The 22,120-nt window shown below is 39.5% G+C and overlaps 1 protein-coding gene and 1 pseudogene across 1 annotated transcript; both read right to left on the bottom strand.

Annotated features, from left to right (window-relative positions):
- Window positions 1-437: 437 nt before the first annotated feature.
- Window positions 438-1,382, bottom strand: LOC134376371 (olfactory receptor 52E8-like). The gene has a single exon (XM_063094951.1). It carries the CDS (start codon window positions 1,377-1,379, stop codon window positions 438-440), a length of 942 nt encoding a protein of 313 aa, XP_062951021.1. The 5' UTR covers window positions 1,380-1,382.
- Window positions 1,383-14,378: 12,996 nt separating this feature from the next.
- On the bottom strand, window positions 14,379-14,947 carry LOC134376372 (olfactory receptor 52E8-like; annotated as a pseudogene).
- Between the last annotated feature and the right edge of the window lie 7,173 nt (window positions 14,948-22,120).

Raw genomic sequence — 22,120 nt, forward strand, 5'->3', positions numbered from 1 at the left:
ATATTATCTATAATCCTGGAACAAATTTTATTCCGTTGCTTTCATATTCCCTTTATTCATTTAGACACTGCTACAATTTAAAAATTATATAGCTTAATTATCTACCTTCCACTAACAGCGGGATTTTCAGAGGTAACATTTAACGGTCCTAAACATTGAACTATTGATCTGCAAATGAGAGAATAACTCCTTCATAAGTTTATGTTCATGAACAAACAATAAAATATAAGTACTTTGTGAAACATGCAATCTTTATAAATTATAGTATTATCACCAATAAACTCATCAGTATCCTTAAACTCAAACAGCTGTGAAAAAGGAATGTCATTGCTGTTCATATTCACCTTTGCTCCCTGCCTTCTATCTTTTTAGGCAGCAAACTCCTTTTAATGAGCATATGGATATATGAACTATAAGTATTCTAAGACTACCAATGATTAGCCACCTTTTTGGAAAAAAATCCTCAACACTTTCTCCCAAATCTGCTTGGTCCTGACCCCATAGATTATAGGATTGAGGGCTGGTGGAACAACCACATATAGATTGGCCAAGAAAATGTGGATATATCGGGGGATGTGGTGACCAAAACGATGTGCCAAGAAAGAGAAAAAGGCTGGTGTGAAAAAGGCTAAGATAACACCAATGTGGGACCCACAGGTGTTGAGAGCTTTAAGTCGAGCGTCCCAGGAGGGCAAGCAGAAAACCGCATAGAGGATTTGAACATAGGAAAGAGTAATAAGAATTACATCCAATAATAAAATAAACATATCCCCAAGACCAAATATTATGTTGACTTTGATGCTGGAACAGGCCAGACGGGCAATGCCCATGTGCTCACAGTATGTATGAGGAATGATACGATTTCCACAAAAGGGCAGCCTCAGGAGGAGAAACACCAGTGGAGCCACCATGCACAGGCTTCGCAGGATAGCAACTCCTGCAATAAGGCTGATGATTTTGCTGGTGAGGATCATGGTGTATCGAAGAGGTTTGCAAATGGCGATGTAGCGGTCAAAGGCCATGGCCACCAGCACAATGCTCTCCAGGGCAGTGAAGAAGTGGATGAAGAACATCTGGGAAAGGCAACTTTCAAAAGATATATCCTTCAGACCAAACCAGAAGATGCCCAGCATTTTGGGGATGGTGGCCGTAGACAAGCCCAGGTCGATGGAATCCAACATGGCCAGGAAGTAGTACATGGGTTCATGGAGACTGTGCTCAGTCCAAATGACAAACAATATAGCAGAATTCCCCAGGAGTGCAACAAGATATACAAAGAAAAAGGGAAATCCAATCCAGACGTGCACATCTTCTAGCCCCGGGATTCCCAGAAGTAGAAATGAAGAAGGATGGAACTGGGTGTCATTAGGAATGGACATTCTCCCTGCCTGTTTTGGTGATTGTGCATATTAGAGTTAGATATTGATTTCTCATTAGTGAATCTTGCTCCACCTCTATTTCCAAACTCTTATTAAAATGCAAGATAATAGTGTAATATTTTCTTTTTTCTAGTCAATGTTATCAACACTTTTCTGCCATCCTCTTCTGAACATCAGATGGCTCCAGGAGTCAGTCCAGCCTTACTCTTTCTCAGATCATTTCATTCATAAAATCTTGATCAAGAAGAGTGGAGGGAAAAAGACCCATATGTCAGGTGAATATTCAGGGTAATAAGTGAGAATAATAAAGGTCTTTGTTATTTGCATCTGGTGGTAGTACATGTACTGCGTCTAATATAATTGAAGAATGATTTAGCATATGTAATCCAACCCATTCTCCTCTTGATGAGAATATAAATATTTTAATATCTCCATTAAAATACAGTCCTCGATTTCTCCTTTATACTTCTGAGTATCTTACTCTGAAAACAGAGACTACAGATTTACTTTTGTTTAGTCGTGTACCCAAAACTTCTTCACACATATAAATTCTCAGATTAAATGTTGGTTAAGTGAAAGAGTAAGAGAGGGAAGACATTACAATGAACAGCACGGTTCATATGAATAGTAACATAATTTCTATCTTAAATAGGTCTTCCAAGAGCTATCTTTATCCAGAATGTTTTAGATCAAGAATAAAGACACAGAAATGAAGACATTTTGCAGAGGCACTTTTAAAGTTAGGGTAAAACTTGGTTTATAAAATATTTTAAATTGAAATTATTTCATTATTCATCAAGTAAACAAAATTTCAAACTCATTAAAGAAGCTATCTTCTGAAGGTCAGCCAGGGATACCTAAAGAGTTTCTAATTCCTTGTGCTCTATTCAAATCCTATCTAACCCTGCTTTTTACATGGAAAAGTACGTGTCACTTTGGACACCCTTGTGATTAGAATCCAATAAAGCTGTCCTCTATCCCACATTTTGATGTTCCCGAATGTCCCCTTTTAAGTACGAAGCACAAAGTAATTTATTAAGTGAATTTTTATATAGCAACTAGCATTCGTGGGAAAATGTTGGATATATTTATCCTGAATTAATATCTTAAAACAACCAAGAAAGGAGAAGTTCATTATTGAGTAACTTCCAGAGACGAGACAGTTTTGAATACAGTGTGAAAATGACAGGTTCTCGGGATGGACACCTGAAAATTGTGGGAGTTCATATTTGAGTGGTATCAGTCAGAGATGAGCGCATAAGAAAAGCATCATGGTCTCCTTTCACCCAGGATAGCATCATTCTTTAGCAAAGAATGCTGTCTATTAGAAGTAGCAAAAAGAAGGGATAATCTGGGACATTAAATAGAAATTTTGATAGAAAATTTGAATGAAACTTGGTTGATGTTCTCAAAATGTAGTGAGGGAGACCAAAAAATAACATCAGAATAAAGTATTGCATGATGGTAGAAAAGTACAGAAAATGCCATCAGTGTAGGTTAGGATAAAAGAAGCTCCATGAAGGAGGTAAAACAGATCAAAGACAAAGAAGTATAAGAATTTATTCCTGGTAGAGAGAAAATTATGTACAATTTGAGAATAAGAATCAAAATTATCAGTAGCCCTACTTTGTAGGTGTGTTACCATCCAGGATTTGGACTCTGTGGCCCTCTATGTGACGTTCTCCAGATTATGGAGAATGATGACTCTACCTTTAAATGAATAGTGTCTGGGTCACTCTCAAGTTCTGCCTAGAGAATTATGTTGTAGAATTATTATGGTCTTATCCAAATATGGAAGCCTATCCTGTTCTCAGCCTGATTTTCCAGGATCATTCCCCAGAATTTGTGCCCTCCTAAGGTTGCATTTACAAATTGATCAACAATGAGAAAACCAGTCACCTATATATTTCATAAATATATACTGCTCTGTTGTACCAATATATATTCATAGGCCCTAAAATCTTTGCCAAGTACCATGATGAGACTAAGCCCCAGTCTCTCCTGTTTGAGACCATGATTTCTAATGTGTTAGAGTGAACCTATGTCAACAGCAATTTTCCCAATTCTGCATCATGGTCATAGTTACTCTGCTATATTCCGCAGCGTCCACTTACCTACTTACCTTGTCCCACATACATAAACACCATTTCACGCCCTGTAACTGATAAGATTCTCTACACCAGTGGTTTGCAATCAGTCGTGATTTTGCCTCTAGGGGAAATTTGGCAATGACTAGAGACTTTTATGATCATCACATGTTGGAGCAAGTGCTACTAGTATCCAGTGGGTAGATACCAGGGATGCTGCTAAACATCCTATAATACACAGGACAGCCCCTCTCCCCACAGAACAAAGAATTATCTGGCCCAAAATGTCAGTAGTGTTGAAACTGAGAAATTCTGCTCTACACCTTTTTGTCTTATCTCTGCCTAATTCCCAAAACACGGCATAAGCTGTTATAAAATGACCTAAGCTATCCATATGTTATCCCATTTCTCAGCTGACTTCTCACCTTAGTCTTAGATTCTATTAAAAATAAACAAAATAAACTCTAAAAAATCAAACTTTACCAGCGTTCATGGTTATGCTTCATGATTTATGTGTGAATTCCTTTGCTCAAAAACATCCTTGTTGATCTAATTTACTAAGGAAAACATAGTCTTTGACATCTTGATATTGACATTTGGCCCCTGATATGAGGAGGGTCTTCAAAAAGTTCATGAAAAAAATTCATATTACCTTTTAATTCTATTTTTTGGCAAACTTTTTGAAGTACTCTTGCATATAAGATGAGAAAAAGTAGCTGAGCAGATACAGTTTCTGTCTCTATCTCACCTGTAGTTGCATATGTAAGACTATGGATGCAAAGATATATGTACATGTGGGACATGTGGGACATGTGTGGCCATGAGAGCCTAAGGGTATAAAATGGACAATTCCAAAAGCTTGCCTTTCTTCATCTTTTTTCCAACTCTCTGTATCATACACTTGTTTTTCCTCCCAATCTCTATATTAGCATGAACTCATTTACCATCTCAGATGCTATTTCCCACAGTCTTAACCAGTATAACACAGCCTTACCTTTCTTTCCAAATGTCTCTGAAAGGCTGAACTTTGAAAAGATCATTTAACATCTCTCTGGGCCCACCCTTTCCTAAGCAATAAATAAGCATTTATAGCGGTACATTAGCTCTGCTTCCACTGGGATGGAGACTGTAGACTCCCTGGGATCTTGGCATAGACTAAGTGATATTCATTGGAGAGTTCACCTAGAAAACCTCTCCCTACACTGGAATTATGGAGCAATAGTTATCTACTTTTTTCCTTCCAATGATAAATTCAATATCTTTTATGCTTTTCAATTTTTAAGTCTAAGCTCCCACTTAACAACTGGGCAGTTAAGATGAGTCTTTGCCATCTTCTTCAGTGACATGATCCATCAATTTTCCCTTGCTCTTTTGTCTACATCTTCTCTGTTATTATTTAATCTTGACATGTCTACAATCCCTTTGCTCTACTTCCAAGAACTCCTCATGCAAGTAAAAGGCTACATAAGGCCACAAAGACATGAGGGGCCAAGTTCCTGGAGAGAAGCTCACTAAGATGAGCATAACTTCTTACTCATCATTTTCTCCACGGATTGTTTAATAATTACAGGAGCAGGGAACAAGGCTGCTGACCAGGGCATAGTGAAGCCACTTAGACTCAAGAAATCTTGCAGAGTTTTACCAAATTATCAGTGATAGGAGAAAAAAAACTGCATTTGAGGGCCTCAAAAGCAGCCAGCACGTGAGGAACGAAGATCTCATCGCAAAAAGAACTGCAAAGAAGTGAGCCTGAAAATCTACACCACTCTTCTCGTAGAACCATTTCCTAAATCTAAACCTGCATGAGGCAATTGGTAAAAGCATAAAGACAGCATAATTAATTTTGGCAGTCTTGTAATGCTAAGGAGATAAAGATCAGTATTCAGGACATGCCAAAAAAGATGGAGCACAGTAAAAATCCCTGGAAAGCTCCATCCCTGGACAAGATAGAGTCTTACAAAGATTATATAGTGATGAATTTTGCCAAAGAACAAAATAACTATTTTCTGTAGAAAATTAATGTCTTCAAAAGCTTTGACAATTTTTAAAATAAATTATTTTGTCTTCAGTAAAAAGCTACCAAGCAAACCAAGAAAGCAGACAAAGATAATAAAACAGAAAATAGAAACCTAACCACAAGGCAACCAGATATTGGATGTATCATACAGGGACTTTAGGGTTACTGTGGTTAAAATGTTCAAGAAAATGAATGACAAGATGGAGAATTTTATAAGACAACTGGATCCACAAGAAGAATCAAAAGGAAATTCTAGAAATAAAAAAAGAAAAAGAAAAAAATAAGAACTTGACAAATGACTATAAGAAAATATTGGTTATCCTTACAAAATCTTAGAACAAGAATTAGAAAACAATAAATTGTGGGACAAATTTGTCTCATAGCTGTTCTTTTTCAGTCATCTAGATAAGTATAGCTTTTGCATTAATAAATGGTTAATGAAGAAAAAGGAGAATAATAATAAATGACAGATGGCTCAAATAATAAATACATGGCCCACAAAGCCTAAAATATTGACTATCTGACACTTTACAGAAAAAGTTCATTGACCACTGAAATAGATTAGTGAGACTGAAATAACCAGATTGAAACACATAGAACAAAAGAATTTTAAAAATGCAGAAATAAGCACTAGAGATGTGTGTGACAAAATTAAATCATCAAAATTAATACAGTGGTTTAAAAATGTGCCACAAATTATTTGACTCTCTTTTCACCAAGTTATCAATAAAGTAAAACAGAAATGACACTATATTACTGCTTAGCTTAGGTCAAGCATCTACATGAGCTGTTAAGAAAATTTGTTCTATGAAGCCTGCACTTCAAAATAAGAGATCCAACTACCCTTAAGATGGCCATGCATGGGACCAGCAGGCAGCTGTTCCACACAGGAGGCTCAGCTGAGCCCATCCAACCATCATCTCAGCCAAGGCATCTGACATGTAAGTGAAGAAACTAGCTTTGTGTCATCAAGACCTCCCTGTTGTAGTCTTCCAGTTGTTTAAGTCATTCTCAGCCATTTCAGTCATCCCAACTGAGTCTCCAGATTTTGTAGAGAAAAGAAGAGTCTTCCCTGCTAAACTCTTTCTGAATTCCTGACCTACTGAATCTTTAAATATAATAAAATACTTGATTTTTTGTTTTACACAATCAAGTTTTGGGATGCTTTATACACAGGAAAATAAATAAATAAATAAATAAATAAATAAAACAAAAGAGAACTTGCTACTTCAAATTAAGTTTTATTTTAATAAAACTGAAAACATATATCATGGGTTTGGGAGCCATGGATCCAGTAAAAGATTGATGGGCCATAATAAGACCGAAGGTGAGGTCAGGAAGAAAAGTAGGGAAGACGGAATTGGGAGCTAAAATGAAGAAACCCTTTTTTTTTATTGAAAGACAGAAAGGCTGGCCAAATGGTTGCCCTCAAACACGGAAAATAAAAACATTCAAAATACTCTGGTGGATTTGACTAAAGAGACTTCCAGGCAGAATGTTGAAAGTGCAAAGTAATTTATTTCAGCTATGTATAATGAATTGGGATAGACAGAGATGATTAAAAATGGGATTATTTTGTTTTCAACCAAAATTTAAAGGAAATATAAAGGAGCCACCAGTACTTGCTGGTTTAAAAAACCAAACCAATTTTCATACTCAGCCTCTCCTGGTTGCAAAAAAAAAAAAAAAAAAAAAATCTGAAAAAGAGAGATGGTCCTTTAAGGCAAAGATCAAATTAAGGCTGTAAATATAAAACCATTAAGATATTGAAAAAACTTGTGTGTTGCTTGTGGTTTGGTGTCATTTCTAAGAAACCACTGGCAAATCTGAGGTCAAGAAGGAGAGAGACATGGGACAATGGAAGAAGGGTAAGACAGATACAGTGTAAGAAGATCAATCTGTCATTGTTGGCTTGGAAAATGGAGGAAAGAGTCTACCTACCAAGAAATGCAGTGTCTTCCAGAAACAGGAAAAGGCAAGGAAATAGATTCTCCCCTAGGGCCTCCAGAAAGGAATGCAACCCTGCTGATACCTTTACAGTAGCCCAGTGAGGCCTGTTTCAAACTTCTGACCTCGAGAATTGTACTATCATAAATTTGTGCTGTTTAAGCCACTTATAGGTTTTGGTAATTTGTTGTAGATGAAATAGAAAACTAGTGTACACCATCAAGCCTAAAGTTAAAAATACTGGTAACTCATAAGCAGACCTTGATTTTGGAACATTTTGAGACATGACATAAAAACAAACAAACAAAAACTATCCTCTTTTCAAATTTCTTTCTGAATTCTGAGAAGAATAATTCTTGGCAAGAAGGCTCATATCCATTAAAAATCCAAACGTGAAAAGGTTCCGGTCAAGATGGCAGAATAGACGGTCCCCAGCATTGCTCTCTCCCACAAATCAACCAATTTACAACTATAAAAATGTAACATCAGACAAGCTGGGGCACTGGAGCTCAGGGAAAGAGGACAAGAGACCTACAGAGTTCATGAAGGCGGGAGAAACCACGATGAGAGAAAGAAAAAACTGCTCTGAGCTGAGGCTGCGGCCACTTTAAGGCTGAAACTGCTGACAATATGGAGCAGGAGCCTGCAGAAGCTGCAGCTGTGCCCTTCGGCTGGAGTCACTTGGTGGCAGCAGGGGAGAAGAGGGACTTGGTGGCTCCCAGGACAGCAAGACCACTTATAAGGTTCCCGTGGAACCACGCAGAAGTGAGAAGTCAGAACAGCTGAAAAAGGGGAGCCATTGAGAGGCTAGTGAGTCATTGCAAGAGACAGACACAGGCCCTGCCCCATGGGAAGTGTTTGGAGCACAGGTGGTGGGGGAGACAGGCCCACTGGGAGGACACTGGGACACAGCACGGACAGCCAATCCACCCCCCAATCAGCACAGGACCACTCAGAGGAGACTAGTCAGGAATATAGAATTGCGTAGAGTGCAGTTTGATGAAAAACTCAGGCCCAGATCAGGTGCACTGGGTCTCTGGAAAGCCGAAAGTACCTATAAGGTCAACCATTAAAACCTGACTAGACAAAATGTCTTCCCTAGGGAAACAGCAGCAAAGCAGCAATTTTGCTCAACCACACAGCTCAAGTACTGGTTCCCACAGGAAGTTCCCTCATTTTAGAAGTAAGCAAAGGACAAAAAATTAGTTCTGGCCCAGGCACACCACCAGTGTCTAGAGACCCACCAGGGCACATGAGGCATGGAGCCGGAAACCGGACCCCCCCCCCTCCCACAACTAGGCATACCATGCCAGTGCCACAGGGCCTGCCCAGGGACCCGGGGCATGGAGAAAGGGACTGGAAACCCCTCCCACAACCAGGAACACTGCGCCAGCATCTTGGGGCCCACCTGGGGACCTGAGGCATGGAGAACAGGACCGGATCACCCTCATACAACCAGGCACACTGTGCCAGCACCTCAGGGCCTGACCAGGGACCTGAGGCTTGGAGCTGGGGACCAAACCCCCCTTCTACAACCTGGCACACTGCCAGCACCTTGGGGCTCGCCTAGGGACCCAAGGCATGGATCCAGGGACTGGACCCCCCCTCAAAAACTAGGCACACCTCCAGTACCAAGGAGCATGCTGAAAACATCACCTCCATGTGGGTGGCCCACCACAGCTACCAGAATAACCATGGCTGCCACAAAAGTGGCTAGACACCACAACCACCATGCAGATGGACCACCAGCCACTGGAGTGCATTGTCACAAGGAGAGTCACCAGCAGAGATAAAGAAAAGAAGAGGATGTCTCTCTCCACAAAGTCCATTTCAGAGTGACAGAAGTACCTGCTCTATGATAATATCGGGGGACCTGATCACACCTCTCAGCATTGGACAGATCATCTAGGCAACAAATCAACAGAGTAACCATTATTCTTTCAGAAGGAGAGAAGAAATCTAGGGCGACCCCAAAAGCACGGGCAACCAAAGGAAAAATAAACAAATGGGATTATATCAAACTAAAAAGCTTCTGCACAGCAAAAGAAACAATTAAAAGAGTTAAAAGACAACCAACAGAGTGGGAGAAAATATTTGCAAAATATACATCTGACAAAGGATTAATATCCAGAATATATAAGGAACTCAAACAACTTTACAAGAAGAAAACAAGCAACCCAATTAAAAAATGGGCAAAAGAGCTAAGTAGGCATTTCTCTAAGGAAGATATCCAAATGGCCAACAGACATATGAAAAAATGCTCAACATCACTCAGCATCCGGGAAATGCAAATCAAAACCACATTGAGATACCATCTAACCCCAGTTAGGATGGCTAAAATCCAAAAGACTATGAACGATAAATGCTGGCGAGGCTGCGGAGAAAAAGGAACTCTCATACATTGTTGGTGGGACTGCAAAATGGTGCAGCCTCTATGGAAAATGGTATGGAGGTTCCTTAAACAATTGCAAATAGATCTACCATACGACCCAGCCATCCCACTGTTGGGAATATACCCAGAGGAATGGAAATCATCAAGTCGAAGGTATACCTGTTCCCCAATGTTCATCGCAGCACTCTTTACAATAGCCAAGAGTTGGAACCAGCCCAAATGCCCATCATCAGATGAGTGGATACGGAAAATGTGGTACATCTACACAATGGAATACTACTCAGCTATAAAAACGAATGAAATACTGCCATTTGCAACAACATGGATGGACCTTGAGAGAATTATATTAAGTGAAACAAGTCAGGCACAGAAAGAGAAATACCACATGTTCTCACTTATTGGAGGGAGCTAAAAATTAATATATAAATTCACACACACACATACACACACACACACACAAACCGGGGGGGGGGGGGAAGAAGATATAACAACCACAATTATTTGAAGTTGATACAACAAGCAAACAGAAAGGACATTGTTGGGGGGGAGGGGGGGAGGGAGAAGGGAGGGAGGTTTTGGAGATGGGGAGCAATAATCAGCTACAATGTATATCGACAAAATAAAATTTAAAAAAAAAATAAAAATAAAAATTTAAAAAAAAAAAAAAAAAAAAAGGGGAGACGGGAGGGAGATGAGGATAGAGAGAGATTGGACAAGGGGCAAAAAGAATAAGTGCGATTTGTAACAATATATACACTAGTAGTATTGATTTGATCAATATATCTCAATGTTGAACCAAAAAAACATGTATAATCAATTTTGATTCAATAAAAATTTTAAAAAAATATATACATGAGGTCAAAAAGACGTACCCCTATGTTTTCTTCTAAGACTTCTATGGTTATGTTTTTTGTATTTAGATCTGCTATTTATTTTGAGTTAATTTTTTAGATGGTATGATAAAAGGATTCAACTTTATTCTTTTGCATGTAGATATCCATTTGCCACAGGACCACATTCTGAAGAGACTATTCTTTTCCACACTGAATCGTCATGGCCATAGATATTTGACAGTAGATAAATGAATTTATTTCTGCGCTCTCAATCATATCCCATTCATATATACTTCAGTCCTTATACCAGCACCGTGCTGTATTAATTATTGTAGTTTGTAGAAAGTTTTGAAATGAGGAAGTATGAGTCCTTCAAGTTTGTTCTTTCTCAAGATTATTTTGACTATCTGAAACCCTTTGCAATTCAATATAAATTTTAGAATCTGATTTTACATTTCTTAAAAAAATGGTCATTGGAATCGTGATATGAATTGTGTAAACTCTGTAGTTTGATCTGGAGAGTACTGCCAGCTTAATTTTAAGTCTTCGATCTATGAACACAGGATCTCTTTGCATTTATTTAGATTTATTTTTTGTTTCTTCAGCAATATTTTGAGTTTTCATTGTGCAAATCTAGCCTTTCCCTCATTAAATGCATTCCTGAGTATGTTATTCTTTTCTTTAAAGAAATTATTAATTTTCCTTTCAGATCAGTCATTGCCAGTACATAGAAATATAATTAGTTTTTTTTTTTAATGTTTTTCTGGTCTCTTGCAACTTTGCCAAATTTGTTTATTAACTCATAATTGTCTTGATTATATATATGGCATCTGCAAATATAGATCTACTTGTTCTGTCCAATACAATTGTTCTTATTTCTTTTTGTTACCTAGTTGCTCTGGCTAGAAATTTCAGTACTACGTTTAATAGCAGGGGATGAAAGCAAGGTTTCTTGTCTTGTTTCTCATCTTAGGGGGAAAGCACTCAGTCTTTGAATGAGTATTATCTTAGTTCAGGTTGGTATAAAAAAAAAATTCTATAGACTGGGTGGGTGACTAAAACAATAGGCATTTCTTTTTTCACAATTCTGGAGGCTGGGAAATCCAAGATCAAGTCATGAGCAGTGTCTGATGAGGTCATTCTTCCTAGACTGTAGAAAGCTGCCTTCTGACTATATCCACACAGGGCTGAGAGAGAGACAGAGAAAGTGGGGGGTGGGGAGAGATCATCTCTTTCCTATCTCTTCTTATAAGAGCACTAATCCCATTCATGAGGGTCAAGCCCTCCAAATGTCTCCACTTCCAAATACCACTGAACTAGGGATTAAGCATGTGATTTGGGGGGGAACACAGACATTCAGTCCTATTATATTTGCATGGTATGCTACTGTGTATACCTATGATCTACTTTCTGTCTTTGTAGATATGTCTTTGCTCTATATTTAATATAAATGAATCAATACAATATATGGTCTTCTATATTCAGCTTCTTTCATATTCATGTTTCTAAAGTTCATTCATTTTGTAGTATGTAACAGTTTATTCATTTTTATTGTTTAGTATTCCATTTTGTGTTTATCCGTTTCTATGTTGATGAAAATTTTGATTGTTATATGAGTATATAGAAAAAACACAAAGTGTTTTTCTATACTCTCACTCAACAACAACCATCAACACAGAAGACCAACTTCTGACTTTGTGACCAAATGTGAGGGGAGGGTTTCCCCACCAGCAAGCAAACAAACAATTCCACAGTGGGCACCAGGAAGGTGCCCTCCAATGAATTCGGACACTATCCATCTGGAGGTAGTGTCGGATCCCACAGGTTAAGAGCTCAGTTCCCAAGTCTGCACCCTCCCTTCAGATGCCATTCAGAACTCCAGACATCTGGAACTTCTGACCAACCAGTTATAAATCAGGGTTTCCACAATCCCCTCCTTCGGTTAGATTACTTTGCGTGAGCAGCTCACACTACTCAGGGAAATACGTACCTATGTTTACTGGTTTATTATAAAGGATATTACAAAGGATACAGATGAAAAGATGCATAGGGCAAGGTGTGGGGTAAGGGGCACAGAGCTTCCATGCCCTCCCTGGGTGTATCACCCTTCAGGAACCTCCACATGTTCAGCTATCCAAAAGCTCCTGAATCCTGTGTTTTGAGGTTTTTAAGGAAGCTTCATTACATAGGCATGATTGAAGCATGGGCAACCATGTAGAAATGTGATTGGACAAAAAGGGTATTATTTAATATTAGTAGACTAGATGGGGAAACCCAGGAAGGCCTGTTTGTTCAAATTCTTCTCGACCTCTCTGTGTAGCATTCTTCCTACCAGGCTCTTCCTGAAATGGGGGTGACCTACAATCAGCTATGGTAGGTCAGAGAATTTCCTGCCTCTGGGAGAAAAAGGAGCCAGTAAAAGGAAGGCAAGAAAAGGTCGTAAAGTAGCATGAGCCAGGAACCATGGACAAAAACCAATACATAAATGTCATAATATCCAATTATTTATATTTTTGGCTATTATAAGTAATGTTGTTATAAATACATGACAAAATATGGTCATATATTCTCATTTCTTTTAGGAAGTGACCTAGGAGTGGAATCTTGGGTTACATGGAATACTTAGTTTGACTTTTGAAAAAACTGTCAAACTGTTTTCTGAAGTAGCAGTGCATTTTTTTATTCCAGCCAACAATATATAAGAATTCCACTTACTTTACATTCACACCAATACTGGCTATCATTTCTACTACAATCATCCTACTGAATATACAATCGTTACTGAACTCAGGTCTGGCTGCCCGTCCCCTTGAGAAGAAAAAAGAAACCCAGAAGTCAATTAATTGGTGTTAGAAAAGCAAATGTATTCAGCTAAAGGAGATGGTAGGCTGTCCCATTTCAAAAGACTTAGATATACTGAGGGGTTTTTAAAGGAGGGGTTGAGGGAATGGAATGTGGGAGGTGAAAAGCAGGAGAGAAGAATACTTGAGCTATGAGGGGTCCGTGTCTATGAGTCACGCACAAGGTCTCGCCAAAGCCTCATCTGATTTCTTTTCTCGTCTTCACTGTTATCTCAGGACCCTGCAATATTTTGATTTGTTCCAAAGCAGAACCATCTTTTCTGCAGTCCTTTGTATAGTTGTGCTTCACAGAGCTCAGATGGACTTGGCTGGTGTCCGAAGTCCGCTCCCAGTCCTTTGGCCTTGATCACTTCTCAAAACCTTGAGTTTCAAAGAAAGAGCCGTTAGCTTTGCAAAGTAACAATTAGCTTCTCAGTCTTGTTCTTCTATTTAGAAAGCAACATAAGAAACTCAGGGGATGGGAAGAAAGACTGAAGAGGAAAAAAAAAAAAAAACTTGTCCTTTTTAAAATCCTGCCACCCGCTTTGCAGCTCAGGCAGTTTTATGTCCCAGCATGACTTCAGTCCTGCTCACTCAAACACAATTGTATTACATTATGGTCTAAATATGCACATTCTCAGTTGTATGGTTAGCTATCAGTAAAAGAAAATCTCCAGCATGTGCTCCCAAATTAGGTTGGTCCTGAGCCCATTGCAGGATTGAAAGGTGGTCGAACACATACATGTAAACTGGCCAAGAAAATATAAATATGTCAGGGAATATTGTAACACCAAACTGTATGTCAAGAGACAGAAAAATGCTGAAGTAAAAATGCTTAAATAATATCAATGGGGGAGCCGCAGGTGTTGGGAGTTTAAAGGTCCTAAAGGTCTACCCTCCCGTAGAGCAGGCTGAAGACTGTATAGAGGATCCTGACATAGAACAGGATAAGAAGGAGCACACTCAAGGAAAGAGAAATGTTGCCAAGCCCAAAGATAATGTTCACTTTGATGCTGGCACAGGCCAGCCAGGCAACATCCACGGTGCTCACAGTAAGTATGAGGGATGATATGGTGCCCACAGAAGGGCAGCCTCAGGAGGAGAAACTCAAGTGGAACAATCACGCATCTGAGAAACACAATCATGAGTCTGAGAAAGGCAGCCTCCAAAAAGTATTTCCCTGAGACTGAACCAGGAGATGCTCAGCATTTTGGGGATGTTGGCTGTGGACAAGCCCAGGTCAATGAAATCCAACATGGCCAGAAAGTAGGACATGGGTTCATGGAGACTGTACTCAGTCAGGATCACAAACAGGAGAGCAGTATTTCCCAAGAGTGCAGCAAGATACACGAAGAAAAGTAATCCAGTCCAGATGTTCACATCTTCTAGACCTGGGATGCCCAGAAGCAGGAATGAAGAAGGATGAAACTGGGTGTCATTAAGCATGGACATTTTTTATACCACAAATAGCTGCTGTGCATAGCAGAGACATTCTCACTAGTGATTTCTCCTCTACTTTTCAGTTTATTCAGATTTCTATTCAAACACAAAATAACATTGTAATCTTCCTTTGTTTCCTTTCAGAAGGAGGATAAAATAATCTCCGCTAGCCTCACTTGAGCAAAAAGCAGAACCAGGAATAAAATAAGCCTCAGTCTGTTGCCACTTTGTCTACTAGAATATATTACACATGAAAAAGGGACTGGAGAAACTTACAGTGGGAAGTCTAGGCAGAAACAGATAAGAAAATAAAGTTTCAGAATCTGTGTTTCTGGTAGTTTTAGACCCATTTTTTCTCAATGTCCATAGTGATTTTTTTTTTTTTTTTTTGGTATTTGTTATCTCAGCCACTTCCTTATTAGAGACCTAAGAACACTGAAGATAGTGTGTATAACTCTGTGTGTGTGCATTTCTTTTAAGCATTGGTGAATTCTAGAGGGTCTGGGTTTGATACAAAGGAAGCAACTTTTGTTTATTCACACACATTAAATATTCATTATTTAGAAGTTCTTGATTTTTTTTTATTTTAACTTATCAGTATACAATGTAGTTGATTTTCATGTCCCTTTACCAGTTCCTCATTCCCTCCTTTTCTTCTCCCTCCCCACCCATCAACATCATACCTGTTCACTTGTCTTAACAAGTTCAAAGAATTGTTTTGATTGTTATGTCTTCTTCCCTCTCCTAGCATTTGCTTGTGTATTTATTTATTTATTTTTAGCTCCCACAAATAAGTGAGAACATGTGGTATTTCTCTTTCTGTGCCTGACTTTTTTCACTTAATATAATTTTCTCTAAGTCCATCCATGTTGCTGCAAATGGCTTATAGCAGAGTAGTATTCCATTGTGTAGATGTACCGCATTTTCCTTATCCACTCATCTGATGATGGACATTTGGGCTGGTTCCAACTCTTGGCTATTGTAAACAGTCAATTTTAAATATTTATTAACTAAACAAATTGTGCTAACACCATACTGACTTGATTACTATAGCTTTATAATAGACTTTGAAAGCAGGGAGTGTCATGTCTCCAGATTTGTTCTTTCTCAGAATTTCTTCAGCTATTTGGGGTCTTTTGTGGTTCCGTTCTTATTTTCAGACTTATTCTTATCTGTTTCTGTGAAAAATGCCATTGGAATTTTGGTAGGGATTACACTGAATCTGTAGATTGCTTTAGGTAGGGTGGACATTCTGGCATAAAAACAGACACATAAACCAATAGAGATGAATAAATAACCCAGAATTATACCCATACATATATGGTCACTTAATCTTTGACAAGGTTGCCAGGAATACACATTGGGAAATGATATTCTCTTCCATTAACAGCATTTAAAAAACTGAGTATCCACGTGCAAAATAATGAGGTTGGATCCCTACCTTATACTCACAAAAATTAACTTAAATGGATTAAAGTTTAATACCTGGGGCCGGCCCCGTGGCTCACTCAGAAGAGTGCAGCGCTGGTAGCGCCGAGGCGAGAGTTGCGATCCCCTTACCGGTCAAAAAAAAAAAGTTTAATAACTGAAATCATTAAACTACTAGAAGAAAACATAGGTAAAAATCTCCTGGACATTGGTCTTAGCAATGATTTTTTGGATATCACACCAAAAACACAGGCAAGTATGGAAGTATATCAAACTAAAAATCTTCTGCACAGCAAAGAATAAAAATAAATTGAAATAGCAACCTACGGAATGGAAGAAAATATTTGTAAAACATATGTCAGATAAGGGGTTTATATCTAAAATGTATAAGAAACTGAGACAACTAAATAGCAAATATCAATTAACTTGATTTTGAAATGGACCCAAAGACATTTTTCCAAAGAAGACATACAAATGGCAAAATCACTATGAGATATCACCTCACACCTGTTAGGATGTCTGTCATCAAAAAAACAAGAGATAATAAGTTTTGGTGACGATGTGGAGAAAAGGTAACCCTTGTACAACATTGGTAGAAATGTAAGTTGGTACAGCCATTATAGAAAACAATATAAAAGTTCTTTAAAAAAATTAAAGATACTCACCTGGAATCCCTCATTCTTACATGCATTGCTTCATCAAAATTGAAAAGGTTTTGAATGTACAGGGCTGTTTCACATCTCCTCAGCCTGAGATGCTCTTCAACTGCTCACCCTCCCCCATTCCTCATCACCATCATTTTAATGGTTTTTAATATTTAATAGTAACTTTTTTTCATAATTTCATCAGAGAGGTCATAACTTCAAGAAATTATCTGCTCTCTGCTTTCCCCCAAATAAACATTGTGTGCCGCACCTAACCTGATATACAAGTTCATCCTTTGATTTATCACTCTGCATTAATATGCGCAATATGCCTAACTCTCTCATACCAGATATAGAAATTTGGGGGAGGAAAGGGGTGGCAGAAGGAAAAGTCCCGCCCATCACTGTATAGAAAGTGCTGTTTCCAAGACTGATGCAATACTGTGCATTCAATTCATACGGGTCAATTTAATAATTGCCATCTACCGTTTTTCCTCTATGGACAAATGAACACACACACACACACACACACACACACACACACACCACATTTTTAAATCATTTCAACTATTTATTCAGAAATAGAAAGACAAAGCAAAACCAGGGGAAGAAGTTACAACATATATGAACTGGGAAAACATTATGCTAAGGGAACGATGTCAGTCATATGAGGCCATTTATTGTATAATTCCATTTACATAAAATGTTTAGAATAGGCAAGTCTATAGAAGGAAAAAGTAGATTAGTGGCAGGGTGGAGTGTGGGGTGACTGCTAATGGGTAAGGAATTTTTTTCTTGAGGTGATGAATATGTTCTGAAATTAGATAGCAGTGATGGTTGTACAACTCTGAATATACTAGAAACCACTGAATTGTATACTTTAAAAGGGTGAATTTTGTGATTGAATTAAATAAACCTCAATAAAGCTGCTATTTTAAAAAATGTTAAAAAAAAAATAAAAATAGAATTACCATATGATCCAGCAATGCTATTATTTGGTATATATCCAAATGAAATAAAATCAGTATCTCAAAGAGATATAATGCACTCCCGTGTTCATTTCAGCATTATTCACTATAATCAAGATATGGGAACACCCCATGTGTCCATCCATGGATGAATGAATAAAGAAAATTTGGGTTATACATACAATGGAATAAATCAGCCATAAAAATAAGTGAAATTCTGCAATTTGTGACAGCATGGATGAGTTTGGATGACACTATGCTAAATGAAATAAGCCAGACACAAAAAAACAAACACTATAATCTCACTTCTATGTGAAATCTAAAACAGCCAAACTGGTAGAAGCAGACAGTAAAACAGTGGCTACCAGCAGCTGAGAGGTGGAGGAATGGGCAGATGTGGTCAAAGGGTAAAAACTTCAAGTTAGAAGATGAACAAGTTCTAGAGATCAATGCACAGAATGGGTGTTGATGGATGTGCTAATTAATTTAATTGTAGTAGTGAAACTACATATATATATATCAAATCATCACATTACACACTAAATATATACAATCTTCATTTGACAATTAAATATTTTTTAAATAAAATAATAAATAAATAAATTAAATTAAATAAGAAGCAGACTGGAAACTAATTTCAATACAGTATCTTTAAGTATCTTTGCTTTATTTTTACCCCAACATGCTACTTGTGATCTACTGCTTAATTTTCTATCTTAACTGTTTCAATAGCAGACAGAGCAGCAATAAAGAGCATATATTCAAGGCTTTCTTCCTAAAACCATCTTCCTTCAAATTGCTACCTAGTCCCCTATGAATGGAAGTGCTAAAAACTACACAACTTCCATATTCCCACAGCAAAAATCTTATGTCTCTGTACTACTTTAGAACCAAATTTTAGACTTGGCGCGGTTTCAAGATGGCGGCGGCTGCGGCGGCTGGCGCGGAGTAGCTGAGGTGGAAAAGGTGGCCACTGGGCCTCAGGCAGCCGGGAAACTTGTGGACCTTCCTCTGGCCATCTCTTAAGGGAGGACTGCTGCTGCTGGCCGGTCGTGGGGGCTCAACGCCACTTTGCCCCCGGCAGGAGAGGCTGCCTCATTTACAGGCAACAGCTTTGAAGTGTGGAGCAGGAAAAGAACTGATTCTTAGCTGCAAAAGCGAGTCTTGAAACAGGGAACACGGCGCCAGGGCTGCTGTGGATGCAGCCAGGATCCCGGAGGCTGGGGCCGCACTGAAGGCGGCCAGCTGCCCTATTCAGGATTCGAGGTTTCAGGCCGGCATTAAAGAAGATTCCTGGGAGTGCCCGAGCGGCGCCGCGACTGAACAGCCCGAGGCGGCAGCGCCGAGAACACGGAAGGCAACAAACCAGAGACAGAGCGAGCGCCCGACCTGGCACAGCACTGTGAGTGATCCCTGGCCCACACGGCTCCCGCCTGCACCACCAGGCCACTCACTGCCCCGGTGCTGCCTCCATTTTCCCAGGTGCGGGCAGCTCCGCCCTGCTCGGCCATCACTGAGCCCATTTGCTTGGCCTGGCGCGGGGCTTTCCGGACCCTGCGGCTGGCCTCCTCTCCCACTCCCTCCGCGGTTCTCTGGCGGGGCTGGGGGTGTGGGGCGTCCCGACCAGTGTTGGGAGGGCTAGAAAGTACGGGCGGGCCGACTGTCACTCCACCACACCCTGGACTCCGGCCCCGGTAAACTTCCTGTTACTGGGAGGCAGATAACATCTCTGCGACCACCAGTTTGGAAAAAAGCCTAACGAATTTCTGGTTGGGAATAGTGTGGTAGGAGAGTTCCCAGGTCCGCTTGAACCTGCCGGAGAGCAGGCTGCAGGCAGGCACTAGACTCGGTTTATACCGGGGGGATACAAAGGTGAACAAGACCCGAGAAAGATCTACACAGTGCTACAAAGGCACCCAGAGAGACCGGTTGTCTGTGCCTAGCAGAAACCTGATAGACTTCCTGGGCGAGGCGGTGCTGAGCAGGGTCTTGAAGGCCCAGCTGATAGACGAGGGGTGCAGAAGACACGCCCCAGCCCAGCACAGTGTGCACAGAGGGGGGAGACTCGACAGAAACCACACACCCGGAGGGGTCGCCACTGCACGATCTAACAGCCTGGGCCAGAGCACACGGAACGGGGAGAAGTCCTGTACAGAAAGTGAAAGCTCAACAGAGATCACACACCCTGTGGTACGTGATCCACCAGCCCAGCAGAGTACAAGCTGACCAGAAAGGTGGATCCCCGGAGAAGCCCAAGACCCGAGGCAACCACACACACAAGACACTAGAGGCCAACTGAGCAGTCACGGCGGGAGCCATACCAAATTAGCAACCACAGCAACATCCTAGTTAGTCATTAGTCTCAAACCGGTGGACTGTGAAACCCCCTGCCACAATGAATAAACACCAAAAAAAAGACACCAGAAATACAAAAAATCAAGAAAGTACACCACCAAAAGTTAATAAATCTCATACTCTAGATCCTATAGAACAAGAAGCCCTTGAAATAACTGACAAGGAATTTCGAGTGATAATTCTAAGGAAACTGAATGAGATACAAGAAAACTCAGCTAGACATCATGATGAAATGAGGAAAAGTATACAGGATCTGAAAGAGGAAATATACAAGGAAATCAATGTCCTGAAAAAAAATGTAGCAGAACTTGCTGAACTGAAGAAATTATTCAGCGAAATAAAAAACACAACGGAGAGTTTAACCAGCAGGCTTGTCGAAGTTGAAGAGAGAACCTCTGAACTTGAAGATGGGCTGTTTGAAATAACACAAGCAGACAAAAAGAAAGAAAAAAGAATCAAGGACATGGAAGAAAATCTGAGAGAGATATCAGACAACCTCAAGCGCTCAAATATCCGAGTCATGGGTATTCCAGAAGGGGAGGAAAATGGAGATTCCATTGAAAACATATTCAACAAAATAGTGGCAGAAAACTTCCCAGGTATAGGAAAAATCACAAATCTTCAGATCCAGGAAGCTCAACGATCTCCAAACGTATTCAACCCAAAAAGGCCTTCTCCAAGACATGTCATAGTCAAATTGGCAAAACTCAGAGACAAAGAGAGAATCTTAAAAGCTGCAAGAGAGAAGCGTCAAATCACCTATAAGGGAGCCCCAATCAGGTTAACATCAGACTTCTCATCACAAACCCTAAAAGCTAGAAAGGAATGGGATGATATTTTCAAAATACTAAAAGACAAAGATTGCCAGCCAAGAATACTCTACCCTGCAAGGCTATCCTTCCGAAATGAGGGGCAAATAGTATATTTCTCAGACAAACAAAAACTGCGGGAGTTCACTACCACAAGACCACCCTTACAAGAAATCCTCAAGGGAGTACTGGGTTTGGTTCCAGAAAAATAACTACCACTGCCATAAAAACCTAAGAAAAATCTAAACCCGCTAGTACAATAAAAATGGCATTCATGAAGAGAAAACAAGCTAACAAAAACACTATCTACAACCTAAGGAACCAACAAACAAAGAAACCAAACAGTAAATCAGAAAGCAAGGAACAAAAGACACCTAAGACAACCAAACAACCAATAAAATGCTAGGAATAAATCAACACCTTTCAATAACAACTCTTAATGTTAAAGGCTTAAATTCCCCAATTAAAAGACACAGACTGGCTGACTGGATCAAAAAGCAGGACCCAACTATATGCTGCCTACAAGAGACCCACCTCACCCATAAAGATTCACACAGACTAAGAGTGAAAGGATGGAAAAAGATTTACCATGCAAACAGAAAAGAAAAACGAGCAGGAGTGGCTATTCTTATATCTGACAAAATAGACTTTAAACTAAAAACCATAAAAAGAGACAATGAGGGACACTACTTAATGATAAAAGGACTGATCCATCAAGAAGACATAACAATCATAAATATGTACGCACCCAATGTTGGAGCAGCCAGATTTATAAAACAAACTCTATTAGACCTAAAGAAGGAAATAGACACTAATACCATAATAGCAGGGGACCTGAACACTCCACTGTCAATATTAGACAGATCATCTAGGCAAAGAATCAGTAGAGAAACACAGGATCTAAACAAGACTCTAGACCAATTGGAATTGGCAGATATCTACAGAACATTCCACCCAACAACCTCAGAATATTCATTCTTC

The sequence above is a fragment of the Cynocephalus volans genome, chromosome 4, assembly GCF_027409185.1.
Source record: "Cynocephalus volans isolate mCynVol1 chromosome 4, mCynVol1.pri, whole genome shotgun sequence".
Lineage (NCBI taxonomy): Eukaryota > Metazoa > Chordata > Mammalia > Dermoptera > Cynocephalidae > Cynocephalus > Cynocephalus volans.